A 20,759-nucleotide genomic window follows, 5' to 3' on the forward strand; every position below is an offset into this window, starting at 1 on the left:
CTCCAGGAGGCTACCAAGGTGGCCTCCGAGGCGATAGACTCTACTGGTGACGCGGCTGTGGGCAAGCGACCGAGCAAGCAGTCCGTCACCCTCGGCCTCCCCAGACAGCCGTCCGAACCCTCGGTTCGCTGAACGTGAGCTCGACTCAGGCAGTGAGGACGAAGCCGAGTCCGAGAGCACGCACGATGCTCCTGTAGGCTCTACGGGAGGGCACAGCCCAGTGCCCAGCGAGCACAAAGACGACAACGTGCAGTCGCTCGCTAGTGATCACGGTTGATCATAGTCTCAAGACGTCGGTGCGCTCTGGGCTTGAGGGCACTCCTAAAGCTGGTGGCGACGAGGAAGAGAAACATCTTTCGCTTGCCGAGAGTCTTGCGCGTGCTACGGTCACTAAAGCCGAAGGCGCCAATCCCTCTAAGAAGCGTATGACTTCGAAGTCTCCTCTCCGCGAGAAGAAGGAGACTGGGTAATCCCATCGGGGCCCCTTCGATTGCTCGGATGAAGAGAACGAGAGGGAGGAGGAAGATGGTGCTATTCCTGAGCCCGGGGAGATCTCTAACGACCTCGACCAGCAGCAGGAGGAGTTCCAAGCTGCCCAGCGTACGCGTGGGGGTTCGGTGGTGGCACCCGTCAGCCAGGGAGCTGCATCAACTTAAGAGGGTATTGGCCTCCCGAGGGGAGCTCTGGGGCTGACCTCTTCCTGGAGCTTCTCGTCGCTCCCCTTGGCCTTATTGGCGGCCACACTTCTAGGGGCGTTTACGAGTGCACCCTTTTCCAGAAGGAGCAGTTGTTTGTTGACAACTTGAAGGCGGCTCGGTATGTGCTTCTTGCGCCACACCATATCCCTCGTAAGGACTTCACAGCCTGTCGCAAGAAGCCCGAGAACCGGAATGATCTCTACTCTCTTTGAGGCTACCCCTGGGTTCCACCCGAGAACTTTCTTAACTGGAGTTCTTGTGAGGACATGTTCTGGGCGTGGGTGGAGTCTCTCAATTACTTACCCTCGAAGTTACGGGAACTCCATGAAGATCAGCTGCTGTCCCGCATCCTGGACCAGCGTGATCTTCGTGTTCGGGTTTGCCGACATGGTCAGCAAGCGCATGCTGCCAAGGGACGTTCTGAAGCGTGCCGCTTCTAGCGCTCACGATGAGCGGGGGTACGGAGTGTCGTCAACGTCCGTACCCCGTTCGGGCGTGAAGCCCTGGACTACTTATGAAGCTGCCGCCGCTTCTGTTCCCATATTGCGACAGCTTTCGAGCAGTCAATCAGGAGCCGCTCGATCAGCTCCCACGAGTTCTCGGAGTGGGCATAACCCCTCCACTTCACGACGAGCTGTCGCTTACCGCGACGCCGTTGCTCCTGGAGGATCCGCTCCACGTGGTAGTGGACTTCTCCATTCCGGTCAAGCAGGGGCGGAGGTGCCCTCGTACGAGTTCAAGTACTCGGCGCCTCCCAAACGCTGCTCCCGTCCCAATGCTTCTCCTGCTGGTCCGACACAGGGCCCTGAGGTTGACCGCCTTCGGCAACGCGTCCTCGTGCTAGAGATTGCACTTGGCCTTAGGACTGGCGGTGATGCTGCCGCCCAGGCCGGGAATCAGAGCGAGCTCGCTAGTCTTGCGGACCGCCTGGACCTGTTGGAGCGTGAGGTCGCGAGCCTGCATCTGCGGGTGGATCGCCGGGCCTCTTCGTCCGATCTGGCCGAGGCCTTTCCCATGATCCGACGTATTGAGGCTCTGCTGCCACGTCCGAAGCCGCCTACGGCGCACTCCCAGTCGTACGCGTATGGTGCGTACTCGGCGTACTCAACGTACTCGGCATATGGCTCCAGGGTCCGTTCGTACGGAGCCCCTCCTGCGTGCGGTCTTGACCGCAGCTTTGCCGTTCAAACCGAGGCTTGGGTGCCTGCTCCGACGTCTTCGTCGACATCTGTGGCCGGCTCTCGTTTCGAGGAGCTGGACCAAGGTGGGTCTGCGAGTCAGCAACCCCCTGCGGATCAAAGTACCGCTTAAGACGTCCAACATAGAACGTCGGGTGCGTCGTCATTGACTTAGGCAGGTCGATGGTGTACGACGCACCATGTCTCGCCAGGACTACAAAATGGTAGCCCTATGAAAAACGAGGTGCCGAGATTACCTCTTTTATAAGGCGGCAGAAAGACATAGATGCAGCACCTACGTTTTTGGACATCGACGGTTTATTTGAGCTGCTGCGGGCGGCGATCTGCGCTCGGAAACACCACAGTGTGCTGGACATCACCTCTGACTCAGAGTGAATCTTATGATCACGTCAGCTGTAAAAGTTTCCGGTAGATAAGATGTTGAAGTAGTGCGCTAATTTTATATAATATATTTAGGATCGATGCGCTGCCGAGCTTGACGGCAAGGAGAGACTTTATCACTTGTAAATTCTCCTTGCCAAGCACTATAACCAAGATCCCGGGGCTGAGGCCCCGCTAGACAGCGTTCAACTTCCTTCTGTATCTACTTTAGATTGAGCAAATGTCTGGTTATGACCCCAAACAGGGCCTCTCTTCGTGTCCAAGGACCAGCAAGGAGGGTGCTCCAAGCTTAGCCGAAAAGTCGCAAGGAGGGCAGCAGTGACGACGGGGACATCGCCAGTGAAGCGGCGTCGGAGCCGTCAGGCTCGCCACCGTCGTCACCATCGTCCGGTGGCAATCCCGCAAGCAGCAGTTCTGCGAGCTCTGTGCATTTGGATTCCTCGTCAGACTGTAGTGCGTTTGAATCAAGTTCAAGTACCTCGGAAGGGCGAAGTAGCTCTAAGCGAAAGCGTGCTACCAAGAAAAAAAACTCCAGCAATAAGAAGCGTAGTCGGTCCGCGGTTAGGGACACCCAACCCTCGAAGTGCCCAAGCTCACTGGTGCTGACGTCTATCTATGGCGGACAATGATCGAGTTAAAACTCAAGGTACAAAAAATGTGGTCTTTAGTGATCGAAGAAGTGGTTCGAGACAGCTCCTGGAGCTCTGCCAAGAAGCGTCGCTGGAACGAGCGCTGGCTCAAGGCTCAAGCTGTCATCGCTGGCTCGCTCGGCCCGCGCTTAGCCGGTCGGTACAGGCGACGGCTTGTGAGTTGTGATCCTGTGCAGCTATTTAAAGATACCGAGGAAGAATTTAATGCTGGAAGCGCCGCCAAGAACGACATCCTGATCAAGGCCGCGATGTTTGCGCAAAAACTGGCTAAACGTGAGCGTGTTGACACGTACATCGACGCTATTATGCAGCTACAAGAAGATCTCGTGACGCTTGGGCACCCTCTTGAAGATGCTGAACTTGCCCGACTTCTCCTTACAAATGCCCTTGAAGTATTCCGGAACCTAAGTACAGAGTTGGTTGGAGCAAGGATGAAAGTCAGGGAGTTTGAAGTCGGTCAAATACGTGGACGACTATTGGCAAGCGAGCAAGAGGAGAATATGCGACATTCGAATATGTCTCGAAGCGGTGGTAAAGCTACAGGTTCTCAAGGGGGCCAATCTACTACAAATGCAGTTTTACAGTTTTCGACTGGAGGAAATGACGGCCATGGCTATTACCAGCATCAAGGCAGAGAGAGCCAGAGCCGCCGACGGTCAGTGAAGGAAGCTATGCAGCGACGACCGTGTGCGAAGTGAGGCAAACTAGGCCACTGGTATCGAGAATGCTGGCAGAAGGACGACCAGAACTCTGGCAAAAAAACAGAAGAACGACGGTAACAGAGGGTCGTCAAGTCTAGGTGGTGGTCGTCGTGGTGGTCGAGGTGGTGGTCGGCATGGCAAGTCTGGTCCTAAGTCATGCATGGCAAATATCGGTGGAGTTCTGTCGATGGGAGGTCCTGATGTAGTGCAGTGGTGCTTGGACAGCGCTGCGACGGCGAACATCTGCAACGATCTTTCACAGTTCACTAATATCTCGGCAATTGGTGATGGTCTTGAAATGCTGTGCGCAACTGGAAATACTGTGAGCATAAATCAAGTTGGCAGTGTGGAATTTTTGACCGTTAACAAGCTAACAGGACGCCAGGAGAAGCGTCTTCTTCCTGATGTCAACTATGCGCCAGATGCACCCGTTAACTTGTTCTCACAGGATTAAATGCAGACACAACTGAGCTACTTTATCTCCATGTCTGCAGATCAGTCGCTCTGCTATTTGAGGGTATAATGACCAACAGAAAGCGCCTACACTCTGCAGGTAATAGCAGGATTCAGCACCTTGTCGAAGCTGTAATGCTGGATCGACGCTGAAGTAGAGCGTCGATTTTCATAAACATTACACTACAGCGGCTGCAGCGGTATTTTTAATCCACACACATACTCGCAAGACAGAAGCGCTGGAAGAGAAGAAGCGCATAGCCTCCTAGCTCGTAAGGTACTAGCACTACTGCACGCCCCCCTGGGCATGGAGGGTAGGGGCATGGGTCCTCAAAAATATATTTACCGTTAATATTTATTCCTTAGAAAATATTTACTAGTGGTCTGGCCACAATTTAATTTTTTTGGATTAAATGTATTCCTACACGAAATTTAGTGTCCTTGTTCGACTGCCACCAGATTTTCGTTGGCTCTGAGCTGTCTGCAAACTTGGGCCGACGACTCAAACTCACTTTTCAATTCTCACACAGCCCAAACTACCAACTCTCGCAACCTTCGCCATGTCCGACGCTTCCCTGATGCCTTCCCAGCGCTCGAGGAGCAAGTTCTCTACAAATCAAATCGCTGTGTTCTTCTTCAAGCCCTACCTAACCGAAATCGGAGATCCTACTGGCCTTCAGGTCTGCAAAGCTTGTGACAAGACCCGCAAGCACGTCCACAAGACGGGGTACTTCAACTTGGTGTCCCACGTCCGCACCGACCACCCGCGCTACGAGCAGGAGAAGGAGGCGGCAAGTGCCGCGGCAACGTGTACTCCCCTCCCGTGGGTCCGCTAGAAGGCCTTGATGAGGTACGCCTGGCTAGAATGGGCTGTGAACAGGAACCTCTCATTCTCATTTGTTGAAATGGAGGCCACACGCAGGTTCGAATTGGCTATAATTCGCCCTCATTTCTCAAATTTAAAATTCTAATACTTAATGTTAGGTACACAAATTTGCCTCCCTTCTCGACCTATACCCTGCGAGATAACATGGAGGTTTTCACCAAGGCAGTGGAAGGGCGCGTAGGTGACGAGATGCCCGACAAATTCGGGCTCATGCTGGACGGGTGGACGCACGGGTCCGAACACTACCTCGCTGTCTTTGGGTACTACGAAATCAGGCCAGACCCAAGAGCCCTCTACTATCGCTAATGCCAATCGTTGTGGATGCAAGTGGGCTATTTGACGCCGAGACTCACATGGCGGCGTTGGCAGCATTTTTGCCATTTTCGGTAAGGACCTATCAAACTGCCTATTCTTGGTTGGCGATAACTGCGCATTCAACATGGTCGCTTGTGGGCTGTGCAAGCCACCGTCTGAACCTCGCAGTCCAAGCGCTACTAGACCCGCACGAACAGGACCTCGAACAAGTCCAGTCGCCAATGCAAAAACTGCGGACGATCACTCAAACGGCGAAGTTAAGGTAAATCCTTCACTATTGTCTATTTAATATTAGTTTTTTAATGTCGTCATTTTGTTTATTTTTTAATAGGCTGAAGACACCACTCCGGCCCAAGCTGCGTCAGCAAACCCGCTGGGGGTCGACGTACGCGATGCTGGCTCGCTATTTTGAGCTCCGAGAAATTGATAAACGCGGACGACGAAGACCTGGTCGAGCTACTACCATCACCAGCCGCTAATCGCAGACGCAAAGCGCTGCTGACGGAAATAGGCGACATCGAGTCAGTTTCCAAGTAGCTGCAGTCGGATGATCTTAAACTTATTGCTGGATGGGCTGCTGCAGATAAAACCAAGTTTCACCAATTATCTCGGTAAGGCTTTGCTTTTATTTTCTAAGGTTATCTAACTTTTTTTATAAGTAATTAGCCCCAAGAGCGGATATCGTGCCCTCTCCAGATTTTGAAGGTGGTGTGGTCAAAGTTCTCGGTGGCCATGAGAAGAACGTGACGAGTGCTGAAAAAGAGGCACTGAGGCCCTTTCAACATGCAACCAGCAGGAGCAGCGACCCAGTAGAGGAATCAGTCAAGGTAGGCTTTGCTGATCGGATCCTCAAGCGCAGGAAGATCACCGCGGAGCTTAACACCTACGTGATGATATCTATCATTCCACCTACCTCCAACAAAGTAGCGAGGCTGTTCAGTATGGCTCGCATGATCTTACGCTACGAGCGCAACCGACGTTCGCCGCTGATGTTGGAGATGATGCTTTTCCTGAAGGTGAACAGCCACTATTGGGATGTCACCACTGTCGACGCAGTGATTTAAGGAGTATGATGCGATAACCTTAGTAGCACGATTACGTTTGGATGCACATATTTATTTACTACAGTCGCAGCACCAATTATTTATTTGCGTATTTCCGATCTACCATGCAGGTATCTATTCTCATTAAACGAAGAAATCCACATTAAAAACATTTTGAGCAACCCTAACTTAGGGGCCTCCTAGTTTACTGGACACAAGTTGGACCTCCCGCTCATGTTTTCTTAACCATTACGTGTCCTCGCCATAAACTTGCACCTCGATGCCTTCTGTACGTGAAGCATTTAATTCGCACTTCCGCGTGAAGCATGGCGCCACGCTCGGCGCAGGGCCTCAGCTCGAGCCCTCACGTCGCGCCTGGTGTCGACACTAATTGGCGATCTTTTTTTAGATACAACCTATCAGAGGGATAGTATGAATTTAAATAGGTTTATTAAAATAAACTAGTGTGGCGCTTGGACATACCGACAATTTATTTGACTTCATTTTTCAAGAGCAGAAAAAATCGGCAGCCATCGCTTTTCTATTTGGGCAACTGCAATCTATTCACCTCATGCACGATTTAGCACGAAAAAGCATCAGTTTTGCTCTTCATTATTGCAGTAGTCAGCAGAGCAAATTGAACGCACATGTTCGGTACTCTGTATTGTACCGGTAAAAGGCTGCTGCTGGAGACTCTCCAGGCCCAAGTGGAGACAGAAGGCTAATCCTTAAACGGCCATGCACTCTTGAGAAGATTCTCGAATAGCTCATCACTGAACTGGACTTCCGCTTCCCCAAAGCTATTGCCGTTGCTCAAAGCTTCACGAGCTGCGTCAACTCAGGGGTATGCAAAACTTGATTGGAGTTGTTGGATTGCTAAGAATGTCAATCACAATAATTTATTGTGTCAAGATCGGCAATCACAATCTTAGATTTTTTCCTAGGTCCTTGAGCCTATTTGCGCTTCTACAGCGAATCATCACGGTAGAATAGCGTTCCACCAACCAAATGCTCGAAACCGAGCCTACGAGCGAATACCCAATTTGATTTGGCGCCATTTTTGTCGGCACACTTGTTGTAAGAGATAGCTGGAGCTCGCTGTGTGGTAATTATCCAATTTGCCACATACTTGCAAAGATTCAGCGACCAGCAGCACACCATGTAGAGCGCCGAGGTCGTCAAGATACTCTATATGGACCCCACACCTATGGAGTGCACATGCACAATCTGCAACGAAGTCGTCAAGCAAAAGAAGGAGGCCGGCTACAAGAATCTCATCACGCACCTGAGAAGTCATCACGATGGGTTTGAAACCGTCGCTGAGAAATGCATGAAAAAGAGCTGCCAGCCAATTAGCACGATGTTTGTCCACAAGGACGCTGCCGACACGTACGGGTGGGTAAAGCTGGTTGCATTGAAGAATTTTCCCTTCTCACACGTGGAGGGCCCCATCATTCGCTCATCTGTTCGCTACAAGTCGATGGCTCGGATGATTGTGTTGAGGTGAATGACGGCACTAGTAGAGATCTTAGATCGAAAAATTGCCAGCGAGCTTTCTGGTAAGAAATTTGCTCTGTTTTTTTTAATGGATTCACGGATTCTGCAGAACATGCCATCGCCATTTTTGCTGCCACCAGAAAGGACCTTCTATTTCTGGTCTTTTCGCCTTTTCAAGACGAAAGTTCAATGACCGCCGCTGAGTATATTGACTTTTTGGATATGGCTCTATCCCAGTACGGTATGCATCTCTCGGATATGGTCGCTATTGTCGCTGACAATATGGAGACCAACAAAGCCATTTCTCGGAGGGTTAATAGGCCTTTCATTGGTTGTGCAGCTCATCGCTTTAACCTCGCTGTACATGAGCGCATTGCACCTCATATGCAGCTCATAAAAAAAGTGAGTGGCTTGTTGAAAAAGCTCAAAACGGTGAAACGCATCGCCAAACCCAAGAAACTTGGATACGAATTTAAACCTGTGCCCTCACACGAGCTAAGGTGGAGCGGCTGCTACCGGATGTTGCAACGTTTTGAGGATTTTCGACCCTATCCACACCACTTTCGAGATGATTGCATTGTTGACCGTGATCTCCCGGAACACGTTAGCGAGAACGATATTCGCTGCGTCGCATTTGTTGATCTGATTCAGTCGCTAAGTGAGCAGAGAAAGATTGCTGTCCTCCTGGATGAGATGACCGCGTTTGATGTAATTACCGGCGAGCTTCAGCGCAACAACATAACTGTTGCCATTGTTCGAGATATATTTGACATTGTGCTAGATGACTACGACGACCTGGAGAAGTATCTCGCTACCGATGCAGATATTGTCGAGTCACCAGCATTTGAAAGCGGACTAGCTAAAGTTCAAGCTAGTGTAGAGTCGTCATTGCTGAGAAACGAGCGTAAGGCTGTGCATCGTCTAACTTTCACCTCTCCGCTACAACCACAGCCAGCTGCTGTCGCAGCAGCTACTCCAAGGTCGAAACGTAAGCGAGCCGCCGAGGATCTGGATGAAAAGCTTAAGAAAAGATCACGCACATGCACAGGACCACAGTCGAAATTGATCGACGCGATCTGGATTCCTGCAACGTCCGTAGTTGCTGAGCGCTTTTTTCGACAGTCAAAAGTACTGTCGGGTATTTGAGGAAGCGCATGAGCCACGAAAATCTCGAGGTGATCATGTACAAAAAGCTGAACTGGAACTTAGTGACACTTGCGGACGTGTCGAAGGCCATTGAGCGAGCTAAAACCGTCAACGACGCAGCGGTAGTGTAGATAACGACAGTATATTGTAATATCTAGCTTGAAGATTGACAAGGTTGCAATCATTGATTGTTTTGAGGCTGAGCCGGCAATCAATAAACAATATTTTTTTACACACCTCTGGCGTCAGCTAGCCGTTCCCATACGATTAAATCCTGGCTGTTGCCATATAGTTGAGAGAAGTACAAACTCGAAGGGGCCAACACATCGACGTGATATTTGAATCGAAGAGTCGTGCTCGAGCCCTGACTGCCAGCAAAATATGCCGGCTGCATGTTGACTTCCTTGAAGAACTATGTGTCGGCCTTGGACATGGACACCCCAATAATCTGAGGCGCCTCCACGTCGGAATTATAAATCCAGACAACTACACTCTTCCAGTCATGAAGTCTCGTAGGGAAATTCATGAAAACGCTTTTCGGGAAATACCAAGCGTACATGATAGCCCATTGGTCCTGGTACCATCGAGCTCGACCGTAGACCTGATGAACGAGAGGAGCATCTTCACACGCATCGTTCCCATTTGTCCCCTTGAGCCCGCCAGTGGCATTGCCAGCAGCATTTCCAGCGGGATAAGGCAAGCACACAATATCGGGGGTGATCAGTTGTGGTTTAAACTTGATGGTATTGAGGAAAGAGCTCAAGTTTGTCGTGTTCGATAGTTGTAGCAGCACAATAAACCAGGGCTGCGAGAAGTATCGTGGTGAGAATTCGTAAGCACATCTCGACGTAGAATATGAAGGAATAAGCCATAGGTGTCTAGAAACAATAGGTCCCTGGTATCTCCGTCGGTGCCTGGGTCTGGGGATAAATGTGAGAGATTCTATTGGCTTATCCGGAAACGTTTTCAGGATTTGGGGTTCCCCGCTTACCGAGTACATAAACGTTTAGGCAAGCTACCATTAAGATTATGGCGTAAACTACGTGGCAAAATGCAAAATCGTGTCAGCTGTAGATTAGACCATCTTTTCTAAGATTTGTTTTTCATACGAGTGGATATCCACTCATTCTGAGTTTTTTCCGGTAATGGCTTCAGGGGTATCTGAGTCTCAGATGCCCCTGAAGTCATTACCGAAAACAATTTACTCATTTTTTAGGAGTAGGTAGACGATTCGCAAAAAATGTTATTGGTATAAGAATCTAAACGTTCATTCTGTAATGACCCCCCCCCCTACCAAGAAATTGGTATGGTCCAGCCCTACGCCACAGTGAGAAGGTGGCACCTGCAAAACCACCCCCGCCAGCGTTCGCCGTCCGAAAAAGAAGGTGTCAACTACAATTTGGCGCGAAAGAATCGGTGCGATAAACGATCCGTCGCAGTTCTTGTAATCCTGTAGGATTGCTTCATGTGTCAGAACCAGGGGTTATTGGTACATATAGCTCCAAAATCGGTAAGGTTTATATAGTCATATTATCACCTGTCCAAGATAACGTATTCAATAAGACCCCTTCATACGCGTAACAATATTACAAATCCCACTTGCTGCAACATGCTCACTTCTTTTCAGTGAACACGATTGTGTGGGGCGTGAAGGCTTTATTGAGTGCGCGACTCGGGCGCGGGGTGGTGCGCCCTCAACAATTATCAATCCGTGCCCGTGTTGCTACACCACCGATCATGAAGACTTAAGTGGAAGGCTGGCATCCCGTGACACACACCACCTTGAACAAGTCACTTGATCTGTCGACCGTCAATACTGGGTGGTCTTCATAGGCGTAAGACAGTCTTCCCATCGGTTTTATTGCCAGTCGGTCAGTACCTCCGTTCGGTAGCTCCGTAGCCCCGCCCATCCTCACTGAATGTGTGGAATACGAGCTCACATTTAGTCCCGCAGACATAGCGACTTGCTTTAAAATGGTTGAGATCTTCTGCGCTATAATTTTCCTTCCAGCTGAAGCTGAGATCACTGGTTGGTCAGACTGGGTCCCAAGCACTTTGGCGTCTCTCGACGTTCATCGTGTTGCTAGAACTGGTCTCCGCAACTCATCGCCAGACCGATGGTGATAGTATCGCTCCCCGCGTTCAAACCGGTTGTTTGTTTTCCTCCGCGATGGCAGATTCTAACGGTTAGAGTCTGCTAGCTAGACGAACTACCTGAGCGTCGCGCGATCGCGTCCACACCCCGTGCTTGTTCCGGAACATCAAAGCACCCAATCGAAGGGATACAGATGATGTTTGTTGCCGATAAAAGATATGATGATCAGCGGAGTAAGAAAAAGAAGGCCAACAGTAGCCCACCCCACCGTAGTTGCCCCTAGTGGATGTCATCCACCAATCGAATGCAAAATCGAGCGCAAAAGCGCTGGCTGTTGCTTGGCGACTGGGTCCATGAATCGGCGATAGCCCCGTAAATCCGTTAATGTATTGCGTGACCATCATTGACGCCTGTGCCATACCCCGTAGGTGCTTAGAGCCACCCCACCGTGCACAGTTTCATGCAATTAGTTGAGCACGTATAGTCGGTTCTGGCTCGATTCAATGAATCTTTGCAGAAATACTGCATAAGCACCCAACCGAGCCGCAATGACGTCAAACGCATCACGACGTAGCCAGGGCAAATAGCCCATAAAGCTGCATCATGGTCCCAAGCTCGCCGTTACGGCAGTCGGAATGTATCGGCTAAAGCTCTAGCTCGGAGCGTTGCTCCCAGAGCTTCCAGCGTTTTCCTAAGCTTCCCGGAACTCGCACATGTGTACACGCACACATGTCAGCAAATTCTTCAGCTGTTCTGATTGCCACACCCTGTTGCCTGCGTCTACCATCACGCTGTCGGCACCCGCAATGTGAGGAGCGGGGGTGTAAAAGCTGAATTCTACATCGAGAGCTTCGATCACCAAAACAGCATCTGCGCAGAATCGTTTCTACTAAAGCGGCAATTACATCGCCGACATATTGTATATCTAAATCCGGATATGCGCTGGACCACTTTGTCTCTTCTGGCTCCACCGTGGGATCTAAACGGCTGATGCAAAACGGCTCTTAGGAACTCGCGAATATTGATACCAAGCTCGTCGGGCACGCCGCGTTATCTGCTGCGATCTGGTGGCGTTCTTCTTCATCGAATTCCACTTGCAAATATTATTTCTGATTTGGCCATATTGCACAAACCCCTCTACAACGTGCGTTCATGAAAAACTGATAATCGGGTCCTCGAGATTTCACAGATCTTCTCAACGGGACGGAATTAAATCGACCGGCACTCAGAATTGCAGCGATCCATTGAAGGTGCAGCGAGACTGTCGTAGCTTCAGCGTCAGAGGAAGACGTTCGATTTAAAGTGTCACTAATACTGAGCTCCTTATCCTAAGGACACTTACAGCCCACGACCATGTGTAACGGGGCTACACGCAAGTGGCTACATGTAGCCACTTGGACACGAAGAAGGTTTTTTACGTTGGTGTCAGATACACCAACAGTTACAGCTGGCCGACTTTGGTCTGCATGCATTTAAGCATTCATTGGTTGAAAGCCAATATCTTCAGCCAATTAGAATAGTAGGATTCTGTCAGCCATTCGAAAGAATTAGACGGACATCACTTTTGTGGAAAAAAAAACATTTAAGTTTGGATTCACATTACCAATCTTCAAAGTCGTTTTTTTTGGAAGTGTAAATGGGTAGTAAGACTCATCTCATTTGACGCAGTCTCATATTTATTTCAAATATCCATCAGATCACCGATTGGTACGATACCACCAAGCTGATAGTCATTTTAGAAGGTCACTGATTTCAGCTGGCCCTGTTGAGCACAGCGTATCGATGAAGTCTAAATTGTGCTAATTGGTAGTGATGGCAGCTATCATTGGCTTTAGGACTAGTGGCGGGCTATAAACCAAATACAACGTTAGGTACTACAGTTGTTCCCATCATTTGACAATGTTAAATAACAATTACTATTGCTCCGAATACAGCTGAAAGGCTTTATTTTATTTTTGAAACTTACACCGCTAGCGATCAAGCCGAGCTCTTCATCAGCTCCGCTAGCCGGATAGGTACAGCCTTACCAGTAGTATGATAAGGCTATAGCAGCTACGGGCACGCAAACCAATTCGATATCCCCCAATGCCGTCACGGGTATTGACTTCGGGTTTCGTCGATCGCAAAGTCGTATATCAGCGCATATAAGTAGCACTTTCATTGATGAAATGAAGGGTCAGGTTATATTAGAATCTTATTACTTGTGTGCTTCCGATAACCCTGACCAGGCTATTGTGTGAGCGGTAAATGTGAAAAAAGACTGCTTCATACTTTCTTGAGCTTTGTATTTGATATCGGGCGGAAGTAGCTTCCGCGCACTAAAACAACAACAAATGCAACTCGCGATTACATGACAAATCACGACAGATTATTAGTTTAGCCTACTACACAAATGTTAAAAAAACATTTGCACTAATGTTTCAGGTCGGAGTACATATATTATCGCAAAAAAAGGGAGACAAGATTGAAAGTACTATGCTTCTACGACAAGACGGGAACTACTCAGACGAGGTTAAAAGATACTTTGGAAAGACCAAACAAGACCGGAAATACTGCGAAAGGACTCATACTACTCTCACATAAACGTGCTTTATAATCCGACGTTTTCTATCAAGGCGAACGTATCTAGCTAGCGTATCAATTTTGAGAACATTTAAACCAACTCTGTCCTTCAGCCAGTGCTTAATATAGTACTCTGCATACATTGATAGGGTCGAATCAGCGGCGTTTAGAGGACTCGGCGATCCCCTCTGAATTGAGTGGTCTCGTACATCTTCGCCGATAAGCGTGGTAGCGCTTAAAACACCGTTCTTCTTTCTCTCCACCCATATCCACTTACTGACAGGTTTCAATAATTTTCGAGCTGCATCAGCGCTCCAATACATCGTCTACATATCCTTCCATTCCCTTGCTGGTGGAGGGACTAGTATCTACTCTACGCTCGCCAACCTGACCGTATTTTCGTGCGTCGAGCTCTGCGGATGTTGGGTTTCTGCTTGCATAATAGAGGCAAGCATGTCGATCTTGATCTCAATAGCTTTCACCGAGTTTTCAACATATGTTGGCCTCTTTTTCATCGATGAGGTTGTTTTTGGTGTAGAGGCCGTTGTGTTACGCTTAGGTCGGGAGAATGGGCTTAGCCAGCCTACGTGTGCTTTACGATCTGAAGCTAAGCAGTCCGTTAGTTGGGCGTCTTCATCCGTATCGGCTCGATCAAGCAGATACCGTACTAGGGTCTCAGCCGACTCATTGAGTAAAACGTATGCAAAAACAAATAAATAGTTTTCAATTTACCGGAAATATGTCTGATTGAAATAGATCTATACTTTCGAACGAAAGTAAAGTTAATCTAAATGAAATACATCTGGGCGTATGGCCGCCAGTTTACAGATCATGCGTGCGTTAGCACGTATGCGGTATCCAAAAAGGAGCCCAGACAAGCGGTTGGACCCCCTCAGAATGCGTTCCGGTCGAGTGCGGAGCTCGATATGCCGCTAGATAACCATGACGCTCATGCTTACGCCCAGCGCGCGCGTTACTTGGTCTCGAACATCGTGACCAATCCGATCGACGAGGCGACAAAGGTCGTCACGTTCAGGAAAGGATTGAAGGATGGGTCGGTTGAGACCGCGCCGTAGGGCCGTAGTTTCTTTAATACAACGCTGGGTAGTCCTCTTGAATAGACTCGGCTGTGCGAGGCTCATAAGTCTGATTGAGATACGGAACTGTATGATACAGGATAAGACCATCCAGCGGTTGCCATATCCCTAAGGATATCAGCACATATCGTTGCCGTCTACAATACTAGCTATTTAACCAACTGCAGCAAGAAGATCGTTATAAAACAGGTTTGTATTGGATCTTCATCGCCTTCTTCCGAGTCATCCTCATCACCTCCTTCAACGCCATCTTCCATTTTCGCTGTCGTCACCATTGGAGCACCCGTCGTCATTTTCAGCATCGGATTCCATAGCTTCATACTCCGCAGGGTCGTCCGTCTCTACGATAATATTGATATCTGATATAACACAAATATACAATCTAAGATCAGTAATCTGTATTGCTAACGTGCTCACACAATGCAATACATACCATCGGCAAACGCAGCAATTCTTGCCGATCGACGAGTACCAGCATTATCGCCTGAGCTGGCTGTGTCATTAACCGCATCAAAGTCCTTCTCCTGACTACACTGGGTATCAAGGACATCTTCCGAGCTTGATGCATCGTCAGATGGAGGTCATACGCCAGACGAGTTGACACATGGGGGACTCATGTCGTGGGGTCGGTGAGAGATGAGGCGAGTTGCAACGCAACGTTGGCGAAGGCTATCTCTCATCACTATTACTGCGTGAGTACCAGCTAAATCAGATACATGTTATATAGAGCGCTAAACTAAAAATCACAAATAAGTAACACGTCTTACCGTTCTCTACGGTTGTTTACTGAACAATAACATCACTCGCCATCCTGCTGGCACTCATACGCTGGTCATTTGCTTCGGCACTGCCTTCCTCGTGTGCTGACACTGCTGTTAGGTTAAGAGTGTATCATACAAGCTTAGCCAACGGATATCCTGTATCATACAAGATGACGCAATCTATATACCGCTAGCCATCTCAACGACTGTTCCCTCACGCTCTACGCTTTCGCCGGTCGCGTGTAAAGTTTTTTCTCGTGATGTGGGAGCTAATGTTTTTCTAGCAGCTTTCTCTGTATCAATAAAATGCGTTAGGCTGTTAATGCGCTTGCTAAAGCGTCCAAAGATGCTGGCTGTAATAGTTTATCGTACGTATCCCACATCATCCTAAAATCTCTTAGTCTTTATTTTTAGAAGATGCAACGATACACGACAAGAGTAGGTGAGACAATCAGGCAAAACACTTTCCTTAATTTCATTTAAAATCTGTAAACTCTTTTACAAATTTGATGCTAAAAATCCTTATCGTGTATGGTCCAGGATTAGCATTTTCTGATATCGTGTTTAATACAGGCCGTCGCGTTCAAGGGCCCTCGCACGACAATCGACAGAAGAAAAAAAACTTGGCGGAGCGTGTTTGGCTAATTGAGAAGCGTGGGCTACAAGCACGAGACCATCGGCCTCAGCACATAATATGTAGATAATTTTTATCTTGCTCGTGGCACCTATGTCTTAGCTACCCCAAATTTTACCGTAAGATTTTGGTCGACGGACTATATCAATTCATTACACACAAAAAACGTACATGCACCGGGATACCCAACTCACATGTACCGGTATTAATAGTACATGTGCTACATACGAGTATCTCTTACATTGCTAATTCACTAATCATGCAAAAAAATGTAAAAAAAATGCTTACAGACGATCGATGTCAGAGTCCCAGTACCTCTCGTCTGGCAAGTTCTCGAGTAACATGTTGCGCCAGTAGTTGGGATGGATATTCTACCAAGCTGTAAGAAACTGTCGCAACTAGCACCGTGAGGCCAAAGGTAGAGAATATTCGGTCGTAGTAGCTGGGCTGCTCACTTATTGCATCAGTGTAGATGACAAGTCCGTGAAGCAGATAGATCGAGAAGCTCATTACCGCAGTGTCGAAGAGCATTGTTTTCAAAAATGTAGACAGAGAGGATGGCAGAAGTATTTCAATCACGAATATCACGGTCAAAAGGACGCTGATGAATGGGAAGCCTGCCGTCTGGGGTGCAATGTTGGCGTGAATCCAGTTGAAAAAGAGTCCTTGAAAGCTCAGACTCAGCAACAGCGCGAGTGCAGTACATTCGAAGGTACGAATCGCGTAGATAAGAGGAGGCCGAAGCTGCACGCTGTTCATCTTCATCCACATGTCCAGTTTAACGAAAATGACCGCAGCCAGTGAGCCAGCGAGAAACGTTGGAAAGTGAGGCGCTAATCCCATGTGACTCCAGCGAAATGTGTACCAGCCCTCGTACATGACCCAACAGTAGGCCGAGCTAAACGGAATCCACCAATAGCTCCGTAGTTTTAGCACCGCTAGCACGAATACAGGGATGAAGAGATAATAGGAAATCGCTAATGGCAGTGTCCAGAACACGAAGAAACGCTGATCAAAGTCGAACGTGAGCACTCTGTAAAGATCGAAGCTCTCCGGTTTCTCAACGCGGAATAGTCCACGCTTAACATCATGGGGAAGCATCCACAGCACAGTGGCCACCAACGCGAACAACGGGTAAATACGAAAGAATCGCTTGGAAAAATAGTCGGCAAGCGTGAAGGTCCACTTCCGATATGTGGCACCGTGTGCCAGAAGCTTCATACTCTTCTTCATGAACAACATCGTTAGTAAAAACGATGACAGTACGAAGAATGCGTCGACGGCGCAGGCTCCCAGGTTGAGATCCTGCATGTACTCGTGCGAATGTTGAGTCACGACCAAAAGCGCTGCGAGTCCTCGGACGCCGTCGAGAAATAGGATCCTGGATGGTGCCGCCGCAGCCTCCGATGTCTTCTCCATGTTCAGCGCTACGTCATGCTGCACGTCCATGGTATGTCTTGGAACACCTTGCACTGCTATCGCGACGCTATCTCCAACAGCGACGTTGGTACTTCCTCCTGGTCGAATCATGCTTTATTATGGCTGGTAGCGATACGATTGGCTTCAAAGCCTACGATCGCTAACCAGCTGAACATGTAATGCGCCTGGCGACTCCACGAGATTAGCATTCATCAAAACACTGCAGTGCCTGAATCTATTCAATAAGTCATACAAATGCAGTTATGTGGTGAAGCCGATGGTCACAACGCCGCTAGCTGCTCACAAAACTGGCAAGGAATATAACATCGATCGACATGTCCATTTATATAGTGGGCTGCTCACCATACGATATTTGTGTCCAGCAATTACTAGCAGTTACTATTAATACCGGTGCTCACGAAACTCATTTTCAGCAGATTATGAAGGAGGCGCACGAAAGGGTTAAGCTGCTGATGTAGTCGGTCGAGGTTCCGAGATTCCGTAGTGCCTACAAAAGCGTATACAGTTGTAGTATAATTAGTAAAGGCTAGATTTTCTATCCACAATAGCGGTAATACCTTGTATTGGAGTTTGCTTTAGGTACACGTCCTTCTCCTCGGGTTTGTCCTTGTATTCGCCGGTCATGTCTTTTGTTTTTGGGTCAGTTGTGATGCTTGATTTTTTGTGCCAGTGATGATGTTTCCTGTAACTCCGTCGACAATTTGGGCAGATATTTTGTCTGTGATGCAGGGATGGCATGGACTTTTCAATTATGTCTTATGAGATCATAAATATATATTTATATTTGGTTACCTGTATGTTATTGATAATTTATTTGACTAAAGAGTTATCTGTCACAATTTGTGATGCAAACCTCTTTATCATTTTGTACCTCTCACAGCCAACCATGACCTCACACACACTTAAACTACGCTGATACCAACAACTCTAAAAACCAGCTACACAGCACAGCTTGCCGGCTTCCGCACTTTTCAATTAGTAACAAAAACCACTTGCCTCTTCGCTAAACTACCATCGTTCTTGCCCCGCGCGCCCGCCACGTCACCTTCACACCAGCCCAGGATACCGGGTTGTGCTCCCGACCCAGCCGTAACGCTAATGACGAGGTCGTCTCTGAGAACTTCCGCTGTCGCTGCAGTACGGATCGAGAGCAGACCCGGTGAAACGGCTACTCTAACCTCATGAAGCACGTCCGTCGGGAGCACCCGGGCTACGAGGCCGTTATGATGTCTGCACCTACCGCTGAGTCTGGCTCGCTTCTAAGCTACGTCCGTCATTCATCACTCAACGTTTTTGACTGGCTCGACTGGATTGTCAAGAACCGCATCCTGCTCAACTTTTACGATAATCCTGCTGCAAGAAGGTAAGCCATTTGTTTTACTTTGTGTAATACTATCTAAATTTAGTCAAAGTAATTTTTGTGCTACTTAGATACACAAATTTTGAAACGGGCCAGGTATTTACTACGTTACTTGCTTACACTAAGGTGTTGAGGAAGCTCGCAATAGGACGACTGAGTCTTAGGTTTAAGGAAAAATCAACTCTGACTTTATTTTAGGACCAAGGCCACAGCCCTGGCCACTCAAATACACGTCATAGTCCAATTGGCTAATAATGGTTCTGGCTCTCCATATATCAGCCAATGGCATGGCAGCATTTCAACACACGCTAGTCGTGTGCTGGTGCACCTACTTATGTAAAGAAATCTACCTACTTATGTAATGGAGGGGCCCATTACAAATTTGGACCAGATTTGTGTCGAGCCACTTCAGCAGGCCATGGAAAGTCTCACTCGGATTGAGAAGCGTCACATCGCTGTCGAGATGCCTCAGCAATTTGATCTAATTCTGGATGGCTGGAGCTACGCGTCTGAACGCTTCGTTGCTGTCTTTGCCTGCTACGAGGTCGACGGCGTCATAAAGACCCCGCTCCTCTGTATGGCGCCGCTCCTAAGCGAGCCGGATGTGGACCTCTCGGCGCGCGGGCACTATGAGCTCCTAGTTAGCATGGTGCCCCGCTACTTTGGTAAGCAGCTGGTGGATTTCTTGTTGGGGACACCTGCGCCGTCAATAGACTGCTAGCAACGCTCATGGGCGTCCCGCTTATTGGATGTACTAGCCACCGGCTAAATAGGACCGTCCAAGTGGATATGAAACATGAAGAGGACTTGCAGGAATTTAAGCCCTAATGGTGCGACTACGGAACTTAAAGCAGGCTGCTAAGCCAAGGCAATTGCTATTCTATGATGGTATATATTTGTTAAGTAGTGTACTAACTCCGCAGTTTATATTTTGGTATGGCTATAAATGTACGTTGATGATGCCACTTCGTCCTGTGAATTAACAGAACACACGCTGGAGCTCAACGTTTTGAATGCTTCATCGCTATGTTCACCTCCTCGAGAACCTCGACCCGACAGATGATGCGCTCGTGGACGTCCTTCCAGCGCCGTCCTGTAACAAGCACCTGCTGTCGCTGCTCAAGGGGCTGAAAAAGGTGGAATCAGTTTCCAAAGTACTACAAGGCTCAAGCGTCACATCGCTAAGTGTTCGGGTGTGGTTCGACGGTCTCATTGCCGTAAAACCGCAGTACGCCACATATCTCGGTAAGCTCTATTTTTATTGTATAATATTGTGAGTCAACGTGCATTTCATTAGCATTTTTCTTGGTGTCATATAGGACCCCGGGCACAGTCCCGACTTCGAATCGGGAAACGTACGCGTCGTCGGTGGCAGCCACGAGCTGACAAGGGCGGCAGCGCCGTCTTCTTCGCCCTTCCGCTGCGCGGATGAAAGCGCACTCAATGCTGCTGGGGATGCAGAAGTCAGCGACGAAGGATGTTCTTTTGTAGAGCATCTACAAAAGAGACGCCGGCTGGCAGCGGTTCGACCAATGTACAATTTGCTAACGTCATTCCGCCCACGTCTAATCTGGTTGGGCGTTTTTTAGCGCTGCACGGACGACGTACGGTCAAGAGCGTCACAGCCAGCAGCCAATTGCGCTGGAAATGGTGCTTTTCCTGCGGCAAAACGGTGGGTAGTGGACAGTACAGACCATCGATGAGGTCACTCGCAAACAATTAACATGAAGTTAATTTGCTTTACATTATGCGCTTTTTTATTGCGTGCTCTTTGTAGATGTCATAATGTATTGCTGGACACTAGCTCTCGACTACCAGATTATGGCATTGTTATTTTATCG

General features: G+C 48.6%; 2 protein-coding genes across 2 annotated transcripts; one reads left to right on the plus strand and one right to left on the minus strand.

Annotated features, from left to right (window-relative positions):
* Positions 1-7,833: 7,833 nt before the first annotated feature.
* Positions 7,834-8,359, plus strand: PITG_21274 (uncharacterized protein; the record flags this gene model as incomplete). The annotated part of the gene is made up of 3 exons (XM_002895132.1): positions 7,834-7,885; positions 7,933-8,225; positions 8,330-8,359. 3 exons carry the CDS (start codon positions 7,834-7,836, stop codon positions 8,357-8,359), a joined length of 375 nt encoding a protein of 124 aa, XP_002895178.1.
* An 8,059-nt stretch (positions 8,360-16,418) lies between these two features.
* Positions 16,419-17,360, minus strand: PITG_21275 (uncharacterized protein; the record flags this gene model as incomplete). The annotated part of the gene is made up of 4 exons (XM_002895133.1): positions 16,419-16,623; positions 16,669-16,797; positions 16,888-17,149; positions 17,198-17,360. 4 exons carry the CDS (start codon positions 17,358-17,360, stop codon positions 16,419-16,421), a joined length of 759 nt encoding a protein of 252 aa, XP_002895179.1.
* Positions 17,361-20,759: the final 3,399 nt, after the last annotated feature.

Source organism: Phytophthora infestans, genomic scaffold, assembly GCF_000142945.1.
Source record: "Phytophthora infestans T30-4 supercont1.246 genomic scaffold, whole genome shotgun sequence".
NCBI classification, from domain to species: domain Eukaryota; phylum Oomycota; class Peronosporomycetes; order Peronosporales; family Peronosporaceae; genus Phytophthora; species Phytophthora infestans.